Raw genomic sequence first — 17,350 nt, 5'->3', positions numbered from 1 at the left:
TAGCAACCAGAGACGCTGTCCATGCAAGTGAACGGAGCGTTCACTCTTCGTCATAACTATCGAACCAAACATCCTTCACATTTACCGAGCGAACATTATGAAAGTAAAATGCACATTTCTCGCTAAAAATGTTTCCATAAACGCATTTAATGGCGTAACTATGTTACTATTTCCACCCAGAATAAAGAAAGATGTCGGCCGTATCCTTCTGTGCAAGGGTCACTACTCTCTGTCAGTGACGTCGGGTCAAGCTCCACGCTGATTGGCTATCGTCGCTAAGCGTCACGCGTTGAAAGTTCTGAACTCCGGGCGTTGGTGCTTTACGGCACAGACCCCGAAACACGGAACCGGCTCGATATAAACACAAACAACTAAGGGATTGTTATATTCATCATAGATCAGCCGACTAAAAAGAGACAGAGAAACCCAATGTCGGAGGAACAGAAGAAGAGAAAAGGGAGACTGACCGACAGAGAGGCCAGACACGAGTAAACTTTGGGCAAGCTTTTTAGGAATAGCGTGAACTGAAAGAAAAAGAAGACTGCAAATCAGACGCCGACTCGGCCGTCTTGCTTTTGAAATTGAAAGTACCCTTGGGTGAACTTTGTCTTCGTGGTATTCTTGATGTTGATAGTCTCTGTACAAATGTGTTTGCTCAACCATTTTGTTGTGAGCCCTGTAAAAATTGTTTTCTCGACCGTTTTGTTGTGAGCCCTGTATGTTTCTAGCTTGCTTGGTTGCAACCATATAAACACCTTTGTTTCCATGGGTGTTTTGCTGTTCGTCCGTCTCGTCCCCCAGATACAGACTGAATCCCCGAATCCAGGTTCTTGTTTATTTAGATTATTATGTTGGCCAAACCTCTTACACTGATTGTTCTGTTCAACCTAAGATATAACAATTATAATCTAGGATATAAATTCTCCCCGTCAACTATAAAAAAGGATGGATTTATGTTTATTGCAATACAAATACACCATTTTAAAAATGTATAACCTTGCCTACACTTTATGAACATCTACTTCGGACATGGCTCCACGCATTCGCCGGCTTCTTTGAAAACAAATGCACATGGCTCGCGTAGAAGTGCATGGGGAAGGGTCGTCAACGAGTTGTTACGACAGTGTTGTGAAATATCTACTACGAAGCTGTAGGGGGCGCTGTGTAGAGAAATGTGCGTGCCAAAATCAAGAAAACAGCCAAGGAATGCCCGAAGTTGCATAGTGGGCCTTTAACGCTTCAACCAATAACTAAGCGCCTCAACCAACAACTTGCTCCTGAAAGTAAAGTGGAAATCCAGGATAATGATTGGATTGATGAATGTCTGTTTCACTTGTCCTGTGGATTTAATGAGTATTCCAAATGGATTCCCACCAATAGCCTGAGGTCATGTCCACACTGACGCGGATGTGAAAAAAAATGTATCTCGTTGTCCACAAGAGATCACAAAATGATTGATTTGCTCAAATAGGCCAAGCAAGGCCAGTACAAACCAGTCAAAACTAGAGAGGAATATCATTTTTTTCAAAAATTAATGAAGAAGAAAACTTGTTTTGACTGCACAGGGGAGATGAATGTAGCCTCACTGAACCAGACACTAAAATGTTTAAATGGCCGTCTGTTTATTCCACGGCCTAGTATTGAGGCTTTGCCATTCAGTATTATATTTATTATTTAACTGCGATGAGACGGCAAGACGTGTACTTCACTATAGTAATTGCTTAAGTAGTTACAATAGAGAAGTAACTTCTTAAAACAACAAATGCCTTATAATTTCCAAAAATGTCAATTTCTTGCTGCTACGATATGTCAACATCGGCGCCATATTTGAGAGGCCAAAACTGAGCAGTTAACACATACAAGTAGAATTATATTGATATCAATTTATGACATATATCACAAACCCTAATAAACCCAGAATAAAAACGACTCTTGTGTGAGATGTAATCATTATTGTGCTTTTTATCCCAAAATATGAACAACGTGATGTTGACGTTGACGTACGATCCGAAGACCAATGTGGCGTCTTACGTATACAGTATATTTCTATGTATATACGTCTATGCCAGCCATGGTCAACATGTGTTATCACAGAGCTAGCTTCACTAGCTTAGTCTGCTACCGGTGCCGCGGTCCATATAAGTAGCAGACACATAAATAGTGTCTGAGCGACTGATAAGCTTACCCCTGGGTATGTCATACGGTGCACCCATGTGAAGAGGATCTGTTGTATGAATAGTGTCGTCCAGTAGAAACACTCCTCAGTTCCACAGAGTCAGCACAGCCTCGTCCAAGCTGCCTTTGGGCTGGTTGGGTAACTCTGCGTCAAATAAAAGTGTCTCATCTGCCGTTGCAAGTGTTTGGTAATCAAGAGATCTCTTTTATAGCACGTTTAACGATCAACTTCTCAGTGCCGTAATTTGCTTCAGGGTTTTTACTGGTATTTTAACGGCATGGATGTATAACTTACTATCCTGAAAACCCTGGCTAATCACATTTTAGCCTGTTGGATAAAATCCAGCCTGTTTTGTTCGATACGATTCAACCCTGCCCTTGCATTAAATTTGGGGGGGGGGGTGGAAGTGACTTCGCAAACTATCTGACAAAAAACGTATGAAGATAATTCCATAAAAAAAGTTATCTCTAGCCAAGGGTAGGCTGTTCCCGCACGATATGCATGCCGTATATAGCTATTATTATACCGTATAATAATAGCTGACCTCTTACAAAAAGCTACACGCATTTCCCACTATGTTTTTTATTGAATTATATCAACACCAAACGTTGCGGTGTTGATCTGCTCACAGGACAAATGTCATGTGTTTCCCTGTTGTGTCCAGACGATGGAGCCAGTGGACCAGCTGCTCCAGGGAGTGGACCCGGGCCGAGACAGAGAGCTCTGGGTGAATGAGAACCAGACCGGAGAGATCCGACCCGTGGATATAGAGATCTGACCCTGCATGTGTACGCTGACCAGATTTGCTGGGCGTATGCCAAGCCCTTACTGAGAAAACAAACATAAACACAGACCCGAGGGCCAGTTCTGGTTGAATGGTGGTTGGTTTTGTTTGGATTGAGTCGTCCCTGGTTTGGTTCGGAATAAAAAACAAAAGATAAGGCGGTTACCAGTCGGCATTCACTGAATACCGCACCTCAAGTCGCACTAAGCTCCGTTCAGCCAGCAGGGGGCGAGACTGAGCCACAACACGCGAAGTTCCCAGGATGTGTTGAGATTTTTCTGAGCATTGGTGGGAGGAGGCGATGTCGTCACATGTTTCCGTGTGGTCGACGTTGGTCTTATGTTTGTCAGTCGAAAAGCAAATTGACACCGTGGGTGAGAAGACACGTCAACAATGGACAAAGAGTGAAGAATTGTTATTTTTTATTTTAGACCAGTGGATACTGCAAAAGAATGAGCGAGAGTCAAGCAATGGTTATCTCACAATTCCGTAAGTATAAAAGAATTTGCTCTAGTATGCGAGCATCGCAGCGACGCAAACACTGTTCCATGTCTGCTTTTGAAGCTCTGTAAAGACATTTCCTAACCCCGATGTGAAAGAAACAGACAGTAGGACTGTAAGCAGGCAGAAATGTATTCAGAATGGCATTTAATGAAAGCTGCTAATACCCGGTAAAGCTACTCTCCAGATCTTTGGCTTGTTCTGTATGAGCCTATGGACCTTTCACCTAGCAGCCATCTTTGTTGGAAACATTACCTGGCGGGGGAAAATGAATGCGGAATTCCGCATCCAGTTCCCCCACACAGGTAGCGTTTTGGAACAAGATGGCCGCCAGGTGAATAGAGAGGCCACAAGTTGCTGGGAGGATGAGGCCAAGCGGTCAAAATGCTAGTATGTTACTAGTGTGGCTAGCACTCCTGTTGCTGTTGTGGACGATTGTGCATGCTCTGATGTTATAAACTCTCGGTGAAACATTTTCTCATTCCATCACATATGTAAAAGTCTATAAATTCTATTGACTCTTTAATTGTCACTATTAATTCATCCATGCGTATTACTAAATGGCAATTTGCACTTTCTGCTCAAAAATGTGAACAAATTCTGACCGTTGACCCATTAGAAATCAATTTGATGCATTTCTTTGATTATGTGTGATATGCTTCTGAAGTATAGGGCAGAATAAACCTAATCTTTACGTACTTGTTTAAGAGTATGTCAAAGGATTGTATGCAGTTGTCAAATCCACTTTTAATTCAGATGATTCCGTAAGGATTTCCATTGCGCTCATTAGATATATTATAAATATCTATCCTAAATTTCCCAAATATTATAGATTTAAGGTATACGGTGCATCTTTTTGACATTAATTTGAGCATATTCTAATACCCTGTAGATGGTACAAAACGACCAATTCCTCTTCGCCCACGATACCAAATATCAATCAGATCGGAAACATGTCTTAGAACTTGTCCTTTAACTTGTACAAAATCAGTGTATAAAAACCACACATGATCTATGTTTAGTGTGCTTTAAAGTATAATTTTGACCACTGGCGGCATAGATTTCTATATACATTAACTGCTCAATGGCTGGCATTCATTACCATAAATAAAAATATTAAAGATAGATATATTCTACATTTCAGTGGTCTCTTCAGTCTTTCTTTTCAATTGCCTTTCATTGTCTACACATGTGGTTACAAAAAAAAATCCCTTGATTGAAAAGAAGATTATAGATTTTTAATTTGGTAACGTAATTTAAAAAACTGAAAAACATTCACATTCAAAAACATTATTTTGGACAAATTTGTTTTTTGGGGGCAGGAATATGCATGTATATATTCAGTGATGTGTAAATATTATTTTCCCCTAAAGAGTAGGCAAACAATATATATCCCATCACAAACAGAATCCTGCACTGCATTTAGTTCTCTACAAGTCAGAACAATTCAAAAGGATAAAATGTGGATTGTCGAAACAACCAATTAAGATTGTCCATATTCAATCTATTTTCTTTACAAAAATATTACAGTATAACCGTGCCTTTTGACGTACTGATTATGTCAATCAAACCATGACACTTAAAAAGATAACCCAGAAATATTATGTATATTCTACTGTGATGATGTTTTTATTCCAGGCTGTAATGCCATATTTGAGTAATCTAGCATCGTTCAAACAATTATCAAGAGTTAATATACAATAATAGAATAGTAGAAAAAGATAGGTAGCTCAAATTGTATTTAAATTTCTTACTAATGATATATCCCCACTTCAGACTTTTACAGAGAATATAATCTTAGCTAAATAAAATGCAAACCAAAGTAGAAAATATGAATAGCCTAAATATCACATTTTGTTAAAGGACATTAATAGTTGTATTTTTCATTGATTTTTCATTGATTTTAACTAAGTAATGCGGTTTGAACAATTAATCCCAGTACTCAAACATTCAACATAACATTACTATTTAAAATGTCTACTATTTTTGCAGCATTACAATTTGCTGTGACTCATATACTTATATAATATAAAGTAGTTAATCCTACGCCTTATTTTTCAACGTGGGATTATTTTCTTCAATGTCAGCGAGAGCTAGTCATAGGGGCACCCTGAAAGAATCGGACCTGAAAGTGAAAACTCAAAGTGAAAGTGAAACCAAAAGTGAAAGTAGCCCCGAGCGCTCCTTAGTCGATCATGAGCTTCTTGAGTGAGTTGAGGTATGCCGGGATGAGGGAGTTAACGGACTCTGCATCGTCATCGTTGAGCTTCTCACACCTGCCCTCCGACCCGGCTGAGCTGGGAGACCTCACCAGTCCCGGGTAGGGGGTGCTGTAGCCCTGGTAGAGAGGAACACATACGGGATGGTGAGGGTTCACTGGATGTCACAGTCACAGGACACCGTCAGGTCCACCATTATAAGAATAGCGATATCCAACCCCTGACCTGTTCTACAAGTGAAACTCGACCGTACCAGCTTACATATGGAAAAACCCTAGCCAAGGTTCTGTCGAACAACTCACAGTTTGTAAACATAAACCTTAATTCAAACACAAAGAGTTTTTTCTTTTTTTGTATCATTCACGAATGTGGAGAAAGTGTTAAACAACAGACAAGAATGGAAATAGCAAATACAGCTACATTATATTTATCGCCATAACAACATCAAATGTTGTTATGCTCTGTTATCCTCCCTCGGGACCCGTAACTTACAAACTGGAACACAACATTGTGAAGACTTGCTGAGTAAAGCAACAAGCGCCACCGTGAGCAGCCCTGTGCGGTGTGGGGCTTACAGAGGAGTAGCCCTTGCTGAAGCTGTCCCGTCGCTTGGTCCTGATCTTAGTGAGCGCCGTTTCGGCGATGTCCGCCCGCTCCTCGGCGTCGTCCAGCTCGTGGACCGTCTTCCTGTACTTGGCCAGGTTCATGTTGGCTTGTTCCTCCTGAGCACCACGCACCACCCAGGAAGGCACAAAACACATATGACACACAACACAACACAGGACAGCACACAACACAAGAGAACACAGAACACAACATAACCCATGCAGCAACACAGAACAAACACAAAACACAACAGAAGACACAGACAGCAAGACGGCAGGTCAACACATCTTCAAGATAAGATATGCTTCCACAAATCCTTCTAAATGAGTCCATCTATTACACATGTTTTACATTTACACGTGTAATGCACTGTAACACAAAATTATCTATCCAGTGATTGACAATATAGTGTTGTGTGTATTATTGCATTCATTGGAAATAGTGTATGTGTAACCGTAGTTTAAATACAGAATAATAGGCTAAACATATATTGGCGGGTATAATATACACCATGACCACCACCACCACCACCAGCGTTCTGCAGCCCTCTCCCTGCCCACTCACGGCGTCCTCCACTTGTCTCTTGTAGGCCTTCATCTTGTTCTGCAGCCGCTCCACCAGCTCCTGCATGCGCTGCTGGTTCTTCTGGTCCTCCTCCGACTGGAACACCAGCTCCTTCAGACGACGCTCGTTCTTCCGGAGGCTCTTCACCGTCTCTCCGTGGCGCTTCTGCTCTGCGTCCAGCTCCAGCTCCAGCTCCTTCACCTGTGCAGCGGGCACTGCAGTCTCAGGGCTGCGGTCTACAATACTATCGTCTCAATGCTGTGTTATATAGTCATAGTAATACTATAGTTGTCACAGGCCGCAGAGACTCTCCAGTGTTTGCTGGATGCCAGCATTACTGGTCATTTGATGTACTATTTGTTAGTTTTGTAGTTTAGCCTTGTGTATGTTTATGAATGCATACGTGCTTGCATGCATGCGTGCATGCTTCTGTTTATGAATGCATGCCTGCATGCTTGCATGCCTGTGTGTTCATGAATGCATACCGGCATGCCTGCTTATGTATTTGTGCTTGTGTACAGGCCCTCCATCCTCCAGCACCACCCACCGTTCCCTCCAGCTTCTGGATGATCTTCTTGCCCCCCTTCAGGCCCATCTGCTCGGCCTCGTCCAGCCGGACCCCCAGCTCCTTCGCCTGCGCCTCCAGAGCCTTCTTCAGCCGCTGCTGCTGCACCGCCGCCTCCTGCTCCAGACGGAGCTCCTCCGCCACGCGCACCCACTGCACACGCACACACACACACACACACGCACACGCACACGCACACACACACACACTTACATATTTATACGCGCACTGCAACCAGACACACCGAAAGATGGTGGGAGATGTTCATGGATAACAAAGTGTGTGTGTGTGTGTGTGTGTGTGTGTGTGTGTGTGTGTGTGTGTGTGTGTGTGTGTGTGTGTGTGTCTTTGTGTGTGTGCGTCTGTCTCTGGCACTGAGTCGATATTTGTACAATATCTACTTTATTATATTATGAGAACATAATGAGAACATGACCTCACTTTAGAAAAACAATTATTTCCACCGATACTAATTCCCGACACACGCACACGGGACTACTTGTGTGTCTGCGTGTGTGTGTAAGTGCGTCTTCTGTTCCGAGTCTTGTGCGTGTGCTCACCTCCCCCCCGGCCTTCTTGGCCCTCTCTGTGGCTCCTCGCAGCTCCGTCTGCACCTCCTCGTGCTCCTGCAGCAGGGCCTGCAGGTCCAGCTCCAGCTTCCTCCGCATGCTGACCGACGACTGCAGCTGTGGCCCCACCGCATCGGGTTAGAGCGCACCAGTACACATCACTACGTCCTAGAGCGCATCAGTGCGATCTAAATACTAGTACGTATTGAGTACGTACCAGTACATAGGTGTACCTTCTAAATACTAGTACACATGAGTATGTTCTAGTACACATTAGTACTAGCTAGTACACTTGAGTACGTAATAGTACTAGTACTAGCATTCACTTAGAAGATGTAGTGAGCACGTGCTATTGCAGATTAATTAGTACGTTCTAGTACACATTTATTAGTTTGTTCTAGTACTCATTAATTAGTACGTACTGACATTAGCAAATACTAGTACACTTTAGTACGTACTAGTACACATTGGGAAATACTAGTACACATTGGTCCGTACTAGTTCACTTGAGTACGTACTAGTACACATTCTTAAGTACTAGTACAAATTAGTAATACCAGTACCATGAGTGCGTACTGGTACACATGAATACGTACTAGTACACATAAGAAAATGCTAGTAAACATGAATACATATGTACGACATGAGTACGTACTAGTAAACATTACACAGGCCGTCTCCAACGCCCACCCTAGCGCTGGAGCTAGCGCCCCCCCCTCAAGATGGACCTGGGGCTTCACTCCCCTCGAGACCCTCACCTGGCTGTTGAGGAGGCAGCACTTCTCGGTGACCTCCTGTAGCTCCGCCTCCAGGGTCTTGCGGGCCCTCTCGGTGGTCTCCAGCACCGCGCGCATCTCCTGGTTCTCTCCGGCCACCTGGAGGTAGCGCCGGTCGCCCACCGCCTGCTCCTCCCGACGCTCCTCCCCGCTCCGCACCTCCTCCTCCATCTGAGCCTGGAGCTCCTGGGACGGGAGAGGGGGAGAGGGGGAGAGTGGAGGAGATGTAGGAGGAGAGATGGGAGGAGAAGGGAGAGAATGGAGAAAGAGAGGTTGGAGCTTAAACGCTTGTTTTTGTAGTTGTAGTTGTTGTGCGGCTGTTATTGGAAAATGACTGACTGACTTTTTTTATTTTATATTATCAAACATAATCTGTTTATTAAATTATATTCGATTTTTACAGCGACGCTTCGAATTCTGGTTCCCTTTTTGTTATGCAATCCAAATCATCAAACCAGTCTGGGCGAGGTAAACCCACAGATTTCTTTCTCAATGCATTGCTGCTGAGTAGATGTTATCATTAAGAAATGGAAGGGCTGAAGACAACACACACGCACGCACGCACGCACGCACGCACGCACGCACGCACGCACGCACGCACGCACGCACGCACGCACGCACGCACACACACACACACACCTTGATCTGCTGCTGCATCTTCTTGCCGTTCTTGCTGAGCTCGGCGTTGGTCTTGGTGAGCAGGTCCACCTGCACCTCCAGATCATTGAGGTCCGCCTCCAGCTTCTTCTTCAGCTTCAGGCCTTCCCCGCGACCCTTGACCTCCACGTCTAGACTGGCCTGCAGGGACTCCACCGCCCTCTGGTTGCTCTTCCTGAGAGGGGGAACGATTAGAGAGTATACATCTGAATATATATTTATAGTAAATAAAAGTATATATACCAGCAAATATGACAAACATGCTTTTATTTATATCATAAAATTGAACACAATGGTGATGAAGCACTCAATCCTTTGACCATTGTGTCGGGTATTTGTCTGTCTGGGCATTAAATCATAGATGATGCTTTCTTATCAGACCAACGGGGTAACACATTGATGGTGTCTTTACTGCCATAGTGGATGACTTACTGGAAGAGGAAGTTAGGAAATGAGAAAAGAGCGGGAAAGACAATCTCTTACCTCTAATCTAACAGGACGGGTTGGAGAGGAGGAAGGAAGGAAAGGAGAAGAGATTAAAGGAAGAATCTGTTGGCAGTGAATTAGTCCCATACATACGGAGAAAGATAGAGACAGGACTGTGAAACATATTGAACTTAGCGTTGGTTTCTTCGTAATCTTACTTCAGCGATCGGTCCCTTAAAATGCAAAACAGATGACTACCAAAACTGTGATGCAGAGGATTGCTATTCGACGAGGGGGACTGCACTCATCTGCACTTTATTTGCTGTTGTTTTCCTACATTAAGCCCAAGAGACAGCCTTGACTGTTTGTGAAGCTCATGTGGAAGAGAATAGCATGTGATTCACATTACAGCCTGTAGGGGGTTCATGGTAGAGACTAGCGGGTATTTCCTCTCGGTGGGTCATGGTACTAGAGACTAGAAGGTAATTCCTCTAAAACTGGTTGTTCATGGTACTAGAGACTATTAGTAATTCCCCTAACAGCCTCCTGGAGGATCTTGGCATAGAGTCTAGCATGTAATTCCTCGACCAGCCTCTAGGTGGCTCATGGTGCTAGAGACTAGCATGTAGCTCCCCCACAGCCTTTTGGTGGGTCATGGCATAGAGTCTAGCATGTAATTCCTCAAACAGCCTCTAGGTGGTTCATGGTGCTAGAGACTAGCATGTAGCTCCCCCACAGCCTTTTGGTGGGTCATGGCATAGAGTCTAGCATGTAATTCCTCTAACAGCCTCTAGGTGGTTCACGGTAGAGATTAGCATGTATGTCATCATACAGCCTTTGGGTGGTTCGCAGAGAGAGTTGGAAGGATGGCCAGCCAACTTTCTAAATCAACGGGAAGAGAAGCCAATGCCTTTATCCTTAATTTGATGTGACTTCAATGTCCCACCAGCTCCTGGTCACGCGTCTATTGTTAGTACGATCCATGTTTTACCCATTATCGTTGTTTCGAAGCAGCCGCTAAGGTGTGAAAGCGGTGGCTGTTCTGGTGAGGAAGGTAAGAGCGGGCGTGGGCCATACCTGGCAGCCTCCGCCTCCTCCTCCTTCTCCTGCAGCTTGCGCTCCAGCTCCCCCCGGACCTGGCTTAGCTCCAGCTGCAGCCTCAGCACCTTGGTCTCCTCCACCTTGGGGGTGGGGGAGGGTTGAATTAGGAGGAGATTGTGAGGTCAGTCGGCTTAAAAGGTAGGAAAAGATCAGGAGAAGCTTTGCAGCAGTTGGAACGTCGATGGAGGTCAACCATTTAAGTTATGTCTGGGTTTTTTACTACCTTTTGTACTAAGGTATGAAAGCATGGATAATTTGGCATCTGTACTCTCACGCTCTCCCCGTATACCTGTACATCTCGTCCGCGATGAAACCTCAGAACCTGAATTCCATGTTTCTCCCCATGCGTCTCAAAGTGAGCGCAATGTGATCAAGGGGAGCGATTATCCCGAGAGTGCGATTCACGGAGCGTGACAACACATTGGGTGCATCCCGAGCGGCTGAGGGCATCGCCGTGGTGACGTACCTCCAGCGCCGCCTCCGACTCTTCCAGCGAGCCCTGCAGCTCCTCCTTCTCCATCTCCATCTTCTTCTTGGCCTTCTGCAGCTCGTGGACGCTCTTGCCGCCGTCCGACAGCTGGTCTGTCAGGTCGCCGATCTCCTCTGATGGACGGACGGACAGAGTCAACCGAATGCCGAGAGTCTTGCGGTTCTGCCGTCATAGCGACAGTCAAACGCTATAAGCTACATGCCACGTGTTCTTATGTGGTGCTTCGCTGTGAGTCAGCTAATGCACTACGATGTGACATTACTCCATATGCTCTTCAATGCGCTACGCTATACATGACGCTACATGCTATGCTATACGTTACGCTGTCCGGTATATTTAACACTACACACTACAACGTACTATAGCTATACATTACGTGTTCCACTATATTTTACGCCTCCGTTAAGCTAAACATTACGGTATATATTACGTTATATCATTTGCTACACTATGCATTACACTTACACTCAAAAATGTTAAGATATGCGTTACCATCCGTTACACTAAACTAAGCTATATGTTACGCTATACGTAAGTTGCACGCCATACGTTACACCATGCCTTACACCAAACGTTACGCTCTTTGTTACGCTCTCCTCACGCTCCACGTCACGCTCCACGTTACACTCTACATTAAGCTACATGCTAGGCGCTGCGCTGCGACGGCCGTTACCCTGGTGGGCCTTGTTCTCGCGCCGCAGCGCCTCCAGGTGCTCCAGCGCCTCCTCGTGGGCCGACTTGAGCTTGAAGAGCTCGGCGGCGTGCAGGCGGCTCTCCTTCTGGCACGTCTCCACCTCCGCCACCAGCTCCTCCCTCTTCTGCCGCCAGTCCGTCAGCTGCTTCTCCAGCACACGCTGCTTCTTGTCCAGGGCCTGCCCACACCCATTTGCCTGGGGGAGGGGGAGAGGAGGGGGGAGACCAAAGGGGTGATCAGGGGATGGATGGATGATTCTATTCTAATCATCTCTCTTTTTTAGAGAATGACACTTGAATCAAATTTGATCCTTCCTGTTCTGGAGAGATTCATGAGGCTATGGATGAGTGATTTTGTTAGGCATGGAAGTTGTTGTTGCCCTTGAGTTGCGATTCGTAGGGCGTAAAATTTATCGCATCAAAACATGTCTCGGAGATATTTTCTGTCTGATCACATTTTGACAGCCCAATATCTCATATGCGTTGCTGTAGCCTGTTCAAACTTTTTTACGATTCATCATTCAGCAATTAGATTAGCGTGCCAAGGCCACTTAAAGTACAGCCTTACACAACCTCTCACCCAACACTAAAATCAGACCAAGGGGTTCAATGCAAAAGTTGTCCACAGGCCTGTTACGCTCCACAGCATGGGTTCTTCAACGTTTTCATCTCGGGACTAAAAAAGACGATTCCAATGTGTCATTGGGACCAACTGACCAATCAGAACACTGCAAAATCTCGGACCCTGGAAGCTGGGAGCCCGCCGGAATTGGTGATCTTTTCGTTAACGAAAAGATCACCAATTCCAGCGGGCTCCCAGTTTTTTGATGATCTTTTGGTGATCACCAATATAGGCGGGCGCCGATATTTTTGAGTGTTCCCTTTGCAGTTTGCAATTCCAGCGTAGTTTGGGTTGGCCGACCGCCAACCCACCGTATAAACTAAGGGGAGTGTGTCCCACTTTGGGTCGTTCCTGAGTGCCGTCGTCTAAGAGGAGCTGCTCTACAAGCTAGTCGGCAGTACCTTCTCGAGGCTCATGCAGAGCTCCTCCACCTCGCCCTGCAGCCTCTGCTTGGTCTTCTCCAGCGAGGAGCACTTGGCCTGGGTGGCCTCGGACGCCTCCTCCGCCTCCTGGAGCCGGGACAGCAGCTTCTTCCTGCAGCGCAAACCGACGTTAGCGTCCTGTGTGTCTCTGTGTGAGGGCTGCACCGGCACCATAAAGATGGCAGCTATAAATAATCTTTTATAGTATTGATTATTTATTAGGATTAACAGATTTTTGTTAACATTCCGTAGGGCTTTGTGTTGTTAAAAATATATATAATTATAGTACATCAAATACAATTGTACTTTATTTTAGATAATAATTTATTGCAACTTTTCATGTTTATTTCATTGCAGGGACCCAATTTCTTTTGATTTATATTCGTATTTCATTAATAATGAAGCCCTTGATAGAAGCTGAGCCAGTTTATGGATATTACACAGTGTTAATGTCTTGGGTCCCTCTATGAATGCATCATTTATTGCTCGGCTTCCACAATAATGAAGACAGCTCCTGACACTGCTAGCCAAGTCCTGGGGCGTGTGTTACAACCTCCCTTATTCAAACCAGTTGGTCTTCTATGAGCTCCAGATACCAAATAATTACGTATGTCATACCAGTGTCATATTCTCATGGCAGTCCCAGTCATTGGGGTGACGAACTACAAACAACACACAGCTTTCTCATGTGTATGTTCTTTTAAGAGTGGTTCATTTTCCTTGCCATTTTAAGAATTGTTTGTTCTGATCATATGAACATGCTTCGTTAAAAGCATTAAAGTAACTTGTTCTCAAAGTACTTTTTAAATGACCTACCTTTTACTTTTACGCGAGTAGTGTTTTTCTTCATCAACGGTATTTTTACTTTTACAACTCTACTAATACCATAGAAGCAGTATTTAAGGGTTGGTTATGGTTGGACGTCGACGCAACGCAATGACCATGCAGTTGCCCCGGCACAGTCGTGAACCTGTTTTCGGTTCTGCGTCGGGTTTTAGGGAGCGAACCAATCCAAGCCCTCGCTGCTGCGTCGACTCAACACAAGGTTACAATGTTTGGGAGGCGCACCTCAGGCCCTTGCGGTGGACGCAAGGAGGGTCCGCAAGGACTTAATGGGTCCGTAAACCCCCTTGCGTTGCATCGACGTTCAACCATAACTCAGCCTTTATACTGGGGTTGTCCCAGTGCTACTCCCCACCCCCCCCTCCCCTCCCTGCCTACTTGGTCTCCTCCAGCTCGTCGGCGTGCTGCAGGGCGTCCGCCTCCAGGCGGCCCCTCCAGTGGGTGGTCTCCGTGTTGAGCTTGGACACCAGGCGCTGCAGCTCCAGCTTTCCCTCCTGCTCCTCCTCCAGCTGCTCCTTCAGCAGCTCACACTCCTGCCGCGCCGCGTTCAGCGACCCGCCCAGGGTCTGCTTACACTGGAGGAGGGGAGGAGGGGGGAGGAGGGGGGGTGGGAGAGGGAGAGGGAGAGATGGAGAGAGAGAGAGAGAGAGAGAGAGAGAGAGAGAGAGAGAGAGAGAGAGAGAGGGAGAGATGGAGAGAGAGAGAGAGAGAGAGAGAGAGGGAGAGAGAGGGAGAGATGGCGAGAGAGGGAGAGATGGCGAGAGAGGGAGAGAGAGGGAGAGAGAGTGAGAGCGAGAGAGAGAGCGAGAAAGGTGTGAGTGAGAGAGAAATTTGATTTTGATTTGAATGTTCAAATTGATGACTGGTTCTGGGTGGGACTGGAAACGCAAACGGAAATGCACCTCCGTGAACAGATGCAAAACACACACACACACACACACACACACACACACACACACACACACACACACACACACACACACACACACACACACACACACACACACACACACACACACACACACACACACCTTGACCTCCTCGTCCAGGCTCTTCCGGAGTTCTTCGTGCTGCGTGTGGACCAGAGACTTGGAGCGGGTCAGCTGACAGGCCCGCCCCTCCACCTCCTCCAGCTGCCGGCTCAGGTCTGCGTTGTCAACTGGCCCACGGGAAGACAGGACAGACAGGAAGAGGACATAGAGGACAGGAAACAGGACATAGAGGAACAGGAAGAGGACAAAGATGACAGGAAACAGGACATAGAGGAACAGGAAACAGACAGGAAAGAGGACATAGAGGACAGGAAACAGGACATAGAGGACAGGAAACAGGACATAGAGGACAGGAAACAGGACATAGAGGACAGGAAGAGGACATAGAGGACATGAAGAGGACATAGTGGACAGGAAGAGTACATAGAGGACAGGAAGAGGACATAGAGGACAGGAAGAGGACAGGAAACAGGACATAGAAGACAGGAAACAAGACATAGAGGACAGGAAAAAGGACATAGAAGACAGGGAACAGGACGTTAAGGACAGGGAACAGGAGATGGAGATTCATCAGGACAGAGTATCAATGACCCAATTGTTTAAATGAACTATGTCTCAAAGCTGCCTAAAGTGCACCTGTGTGAAACGGCAAGATGCCCTAACCCCCACCTGCTCTTTAATGACATGTTGCTGGAATCACTGTAATTCTCATCGGATAAACGCATCTGCTCAATGATACGTACTCAAATGTATACTACTAGGTACCTCAACGCTTATTATTGCGGACAGCCCATGCAGAATGCAGCTGAAGAAACAAACGACGCAGGTATTTTCCTGTCCGGAATATCTCCTGGGAAGCAGAGTGTGAATGATTCCTTTTTACAGCGAGTATTATCAACCGATGCGTGTGTTCCAGGAACCACGGGCTTCGAGATGACAACAGAAGAGCCCTCCAGCCTCTTCGTAGCCTGAAGTGTTGCTATTATAACTGTCATGTTCCTAATCACTTCTAATTAGCACGGTCGTTCTGCTGTCAAAACACACTTGCCTTTTCTCTTCCCATTCCAAAGGGCTCTTTAGATTAGGTAATGAAGGAATGCGGAGAGATTGCACTTCTCTGACCTGCCGCCACTCAACGGGATTTTAAATGAGTTTCTCCATTCAACCATTCAAACGTTAATTCAGTGACACAGGCATCACATGCATTCACTGACGGCAGTGCTAACTATGTAAGGGAACAGCCAACTTGTCGGGTAAAGTGAAAGGTGCAATGTGTAGGATTAAGGGACATCTTGTGGTATTTAAGTGACATCATTAAGGTTTTGCTATTCTAACTAACTGAATACCCCTAGCCCCTCTCCCCTCCTTTTCCAGCAACGGAGGCGATGCTGTGGTGGCCTGTACTGGCCTGTACGGTATGAAATTATGTCATTGTGTGGTCCGGACCGATACCTGTGAGTCTGTTCCTGGCCACGTTGACCTCCGTCAGCGCCCTCTGGAGGTCATCTCCCCTACTGCAGGCGTCTGACAGCTGCTCCTCGAGCTTCTTTAGCTGGATGTCAGTGGAGGCCTGCAGTGACAAACACCACACACACATACACAAGCATTACAACACACAGATCAGACACCTATAACATTTATGTGCACAATAATACAAAAAAAAGTAAGTTGTAAGACTTCCTCCCTTCTACAGAAACCATGAGATAAGGCTAAAGAAACACAATGACGTTTTATTAAACGCCTCTCCAAGTGTTTTTTCTGCCGTACGTTGAAAAAGGTTCAACTTTCAGGAAGAAAGCGGGCGATGTCTGGCGCCAATCACAAGCGGAACATTGACACTTTGTCACTTAGGAATCTCTCAACTGTCAAAACAAGAAACAATGACGGACAAATCACTTGGGAAAGTGCGGGGTGGAGCGAATAATACGTTTTAATTACAGAACATGACGAGATCTACGACATGTCTAATGGGATCTAGCCTGGATATGTAGTAGGCGAGTAACGTCGGGTCCAGAATGGGTTTGTTGCTAGGCGATAGAAAAAACGCTCTTGGCGCTTTTAGGTCAAAAAACGCAGCCAGCTTTTTTTTTTTTTTTTAACGGTCGGCTCAACTTTTCCCTATTACAAAAAAACGCTAGATGTGAACACGGCCCAAAGATACAAAAAGAAAAACAATATTTGTTTACGTGTGATCTTTTAAACTACAAACATTTAAAAATGTGCTTTTATTGATATCAAATAAGGGCAGGCCCCCCATGCTGCGCGGGTGACCCCTGACCTTGGCCTTCTGCAGGGTGTCCAGGGCGGAGGCCAGGTCCTCCACCTCCAGCCTCAGGTTCTGCTT

General features: G+C 45.6%; 2 protein-coding genes across 2 annotated transcripts in view; one reads left to right on the top strand and one right to left on the bottom strand.

Moving 5' to 3' along the window:
- The window catches only part of gas7b (growth arrest-specific 7b), a 47,803-nt gene extending 43,204 nt beyond the window's left edge, over nucleotides 1-4,599 (top strand). Inside the window, exon 14 of the mRNA XM_030339684.1 lies at nucleotides 2,841-4,599. Coding sequence (XP_030195544.1) covers nucleotides 2,841-2,954 — 114 coding nt within the window. The 3' untranslated portion in view covers nucleotides 2,955-4,599. The remainder of the gene's footprint in view (nucleotides 1-2,840) is intronic.
- Nucleotides 4,600-4,677: 78 nt separating this feature from the next.
- Nucleotides 4,678-17,350, bottom strand: part of LOC115530872 (myosin-16) — a gene marked incomplete in the record, with an annotated part of 27,164 nt that continues 14,491 nt past the window's right edge. The window contains 15 exon segments of the mRNA XM_030339682.1: nucleotides 4,678-5,799; nucleotides 6,256-6,402; nucleotides 6,851-7,051; nucleotides 7,398-7,568; nucleotides 7,976-8,101; nucleotides 8,743-8,946; nucleotides 9,400-9,592; nucleotides 10,921-11,024; nucleotides 11,411-11,547; nucleotides 12,108-12,324; nucleotides 13,151-13,283; nucleotides 14,393-14,589; nucleotides 15,046-15,173; nucleotides 16,459-16,576; nucleotides 17,285-17,350. Of these exon segments, the coding sequence (XP_030195542.1) occupies nucleotides 5,647-5,799; nucleotides 6,256-6,402; nucleotides 6,851-7,051; nucleotides 7,398-7,568; nucleotides 7,976-8,101; nucleotides 8,743-8,946; nucleotides 9,400-9,592; nucleotides 10,921-11,024; nucleotides 11,411-11,547; nucleotides 12,108-12,324; nucleotides 13,151-13,283; nucleotides 14,393-14,589; nucleotides 15,046-15,173; nucleotides 16,459-16,576; nucleotides 17,285-17,350 (2,295 nt within the window).

The sequence above is a fragment of the Gadus morhua genome, chromosome 18, assembly GCF_902167405.1.
Source record: "Gadus morhua chromosome 18, gadMor3.0, whole genome shotgun sequence".
Taxonomy (NCBI): Eukaryota; Metazoa; Chordata; class Actinopteri; order Gadiformes; family Gadidae; genus Gadus; species Gadus morhua.
Note: the sequence above shows the minus strand (reverse complement) of the source record. Positions and strands in the feature narration are given on the sequence as shown.